Genomic DNA, 3,621 nt, shown 5'->3' on the forward strand with positions numbered 1-3,621 from the left:
CCCCCCTTTGCCCCCCCCCCCCCCCCCCTGCGCATACTGACACCACGGAACAGCCCATAGCCTGCTCGTACCATGAGGCGCCGGGACCTATCAAGGCCTACCGTGTTACCCCGCTCCTAGGCGCTTCTAATAGATTCTGTGAGATATCCTAGTTCAGGTAGGTTTTGATTCCTGCTTCCGCATTCACCATGTTACGACGGGTTCCTCTCAGCCTTCCGAAGACGGCCATCGAGGCGATTGAGAAGGATGGCGGCGTGATTCTCACCGACTTCGCATCTCCAGAGCAACTCCATCAGGTATACCAGGATGTTCAACAAGTAATGGAGTCCAGAATGGGCGATAAGGCAAGTAGACCATAAACGATCACGGCGACCTCCTGACGAACGTTGCCTCTAGGGGTGGAGAACACGCTACAAAGGCCGTATGCATGCTGGGCTGCTCTTCGGGCGTAGTGCGACAGCAAGAGAGCAGTGGTGTCTGAACCCTCATCTCCTGACTGTTGTCAACCATTTCTTACGCACCGTCAACCCTCTGGATGTGGATCACGGCAGCGCCAGCGAGCGCAGCACCGATGCCATGTTGTCTCAGGCCGCCAGCATGACCATCCTGGAGAATGGTGAGGCCCAGTCTTTGCATCGCGACGACGCCATCTGGCAGAAAGTCCACACCAGCCAAGAGCAGACGGGTTATTGCCTAGGTTCCGACTTGGGCATTGGGATACTGGTCGCTGCCGTTGACACCACCTATGCAAACGGGGCCACATTAGTAAGCAACAGATGAATACTTCCCCTTTCCTCTTTGCAGCGCGCACACAGCAGTCACTCTCGGTAGGCCTCTGCTGACATGCCCTGTTTGCCCCAAGGTCGTACCCGGATCCCACCTCTGGGAGGATTCGAGAAGCGCCCAAGAGCATGAGTTTACGACGGCGGAGTTGTCGCGTGGCGACGCGCTTCTCTTCCTGGCTTCGACGCTCCATGCGGGAGGCGCCAACACGACACCAGACCCGCGGACCATGTATGCCATGTTCTATTGCCGCTCATGGGTTAGACCCGAGGTGACTACCTGCCCTCCCCACTTACCGGTACACGCCCGACTTGGTGCTGATACGATACCCAGGCGAGCGATTTTGCGTGCTATACCCGGGAAGAGGTGGAGTCGTGGTCGACAGAGGCACAGAAGCTTGCCGGTTACGTCACGGATAAAATGCTAGGTATTTGTGATGGGGGCGACACTCTCGATGCCCTCCGCCGCCGTAGCACCCAGAGATGGCAAGATTGGTTGATATGAACGCGGCACGGCATGCATGGCTGGTGATTCGCTGAATACGCGGGCGTGCTACCGATGATTCTTAGGGCGCGAACCTAGTTACTTGAATATCTCGAAATCCTCTATCTACAGCTTGTTCTGCACTCCAAACGTTTTCTGGCGATGTGGGTGTTCGTACCCATGTCTAGCGCCAATCTCACATCAAAAACAAACCTTGTCTCAGTTGCCCTTGGTAAATATGTACCGCCCCTCTGACATCCATTTCTCCGCTATCGTCTGACCAGTTCCTCCATGGATACCTCTCCCTCTACACCTTCCTCTCCCCTTATATCTATATTTTCCTACACGCCTACCTCTTGCCCTAGATCTAACTCTCCCCATCCGTCCCACCAGGGTGGTACCATGTCGTCGGCTCGCGCCCGAGTTCTGACGTGTGCCATGCTGGCCATGGCTCTTGACGGCCTCGGCTACGCCATGACCAGGGCTTCACAGACATTCCTAATTGAGCAGTCACTCTGTCGCGCCTACTACACGGCGTACGACCCCGACGTCGTGGGCCACAATGGCGATATTCCCGAAGCCATGTGCAAGACCGAGATGCTGCAGTCGCACGTCGCTGTCCTCGCTACCACGCTCGACTTCTCCATCCTTGTCACAGGTGGGCAACTTGGCTGGTTCCCTCACAACCCCGTGTCCTCTTGTTGATCATGACATACAGGCTTCCTGGCTGGTCCCATCTACACACAGCTTGCATCCATCGTCGGCAAGAGGAATGTTCTTCTCCTCAACACGACCAGTTTTGTCTTGCGCATGGTGTGGTATACCAGCGTGTGTAAGTAGCCTGCACTCTGATGCCGTGTTGTCCAGCCTGACAATGTCCGCGCCGCCTTGTAGTCTACTTCCACAACGGCATTCAGGATGTCCGCTGGGTGCTCCTCTCCTGCGTCTTCGACCTGTTTGGTGGTGGTGTGCCGATGCGCGAAATCCTTCTCTACCTCTACATCGCAGAGAGTGTGCCTGGGGACAGCATGTGAGTACACACCGTTTGTCCTTTCGCTCTTTCATCTTCGCTATATCTCTACCTTCCCCCTCGTGAGACACGATGTCCTTGTACTGACCATGGGCGCAAACATACTAGGATGGGCACTTTCAACATCCTCACCGCTATCCTGGTTGGAAACGCGTCGCTGGGCACTTTCATCAGCGCCAGCCTCCTCAATGTTAATGTCTTCATCACCTGCGGCTTGATTGTCGGCATCTATGTCATGCTGGTGCCTCTCGTCGCCTCGTTCCCTCGCGATCGCCCCACGCCGAGTCAGACCTACAATGAGGGTGACGCCTCGGGGGAGGAGTGCCGCTCGCTGATGCCGGACAACGCTCTGGCAATATCGGTGCCCCATGGTGCCTCTTCCTCTCCAATGATGGAGCACGGCAACGCCCTGGGGGCGCACAAGACGCCCAAGGGGCCCGTCCCGACCATGTTCCGCGCGCTAGTACGCGCCGCCACGGTCGATCTCCATCTTTCCATCCAGCTTGTCCTCCAGACGATCCGCCATCCGTTCACACGCCCAGTCATGATACTGTATTTCGGGACCACGCTGGCCTCATGCATCTCTCTGACCACGCAGCAGTGGGCGTCGAGCACTTTTCACACAAGCATCTCCAACATCGACAAGGTCACGGCCATGGAGCAGATCATCTCGGCCGCGACCCTCCTCGCCCTACCCTGGCTCGCGAGGTATTTTCTCCATCCGCGCCTGCACACCAAGAAAGCCGTGGACTTTGCGGTCGTCCTGGGCAGTCTGATGGTGACCATTGTGGGCGTCTTAATCATCGCTTCGGCACCCTCGCTACTGGCCTACGGCATGGGCGTCGCCGTTGCTGCCACGGGCATAGGCCTGTCTGATGCTCTGCGCTCCTTGGCCACCACCGCCTTGTCCGACAAGGATTTAGTTCAAAAGCTTTACATGAGCATCCGCACTGTCCAGACGCTGGCGGCCATGATCGGGGCGCCGTTGTGGTCAGGCTTCTTCGTGTGGCTACTAGATCACCCGAGTGTCTCACGCGGTACCCTGTACCTAGGGCACGCCTTGATCATGTTCCTCTGTCTTCTACTTGCTATCTCCTTGCAGCGATCTAGGTAGCAAGACAAGTATTGCTTTTGGAAGGTCGTTATCGGTTCATCTTGACTTCGTCATCATACGCCGTCATCCAACATCTAGCGTCACTTGGACACCAATCAGCTACCTGACTGACCTCTTTTCTCGTTCTATAGCCAAACGCCAGGCTTTCCGTCTTGATTTCTACCAGCAATAGATAACAACCATGATAGATCACAGCTAGAACAAACACTAT

At 56.1% G+C, this 3,621-nt stretch overlaps 1 protein-coding gene across 1 annotated transcript; it reads left to right on the forward strand.

Annotated features, from left to right (window-relative positions):
- Window positions 1-1,713: 1,713 nt before the first annotated feature.
- Window positions 1,714-3,410, forward strand: J4E86_011690 (uncharacterized protein; the record flags this gene model as incomplete). Its single annotated transcript, XM_051452180.1, has 4 exons — window positions 1,714-1,924; window positions 1,985-2,098; window positions 2,161-2,296; window positions 2,405-3,410. The coding sequence occupies 4 exons, from the start codon at window positions 1,714-1,716 to the stop codon at window positions 3,408-3,410; spliced, it is 1,467 nt and encodes a 488-aa protein (XP_051296678.1).
- Between the last annotated feature and the right edge of the window lie 211 nt (window positions 3,411-3,621).

This window comes from Alternaria arbusti (genome assembly GCF_024043155.1).
Source record: "Alternaria arbusti strain BMP 1465 chromosome Unknown scaffold_40, whole genome shotgun sequence".
Lineage (NCBI taxonomy): Eukaryota > Fungi > Ascomycota > Dothideomycetes > Pleosporales > Pleosporaceae > Alternaria > Alternaria arbusti.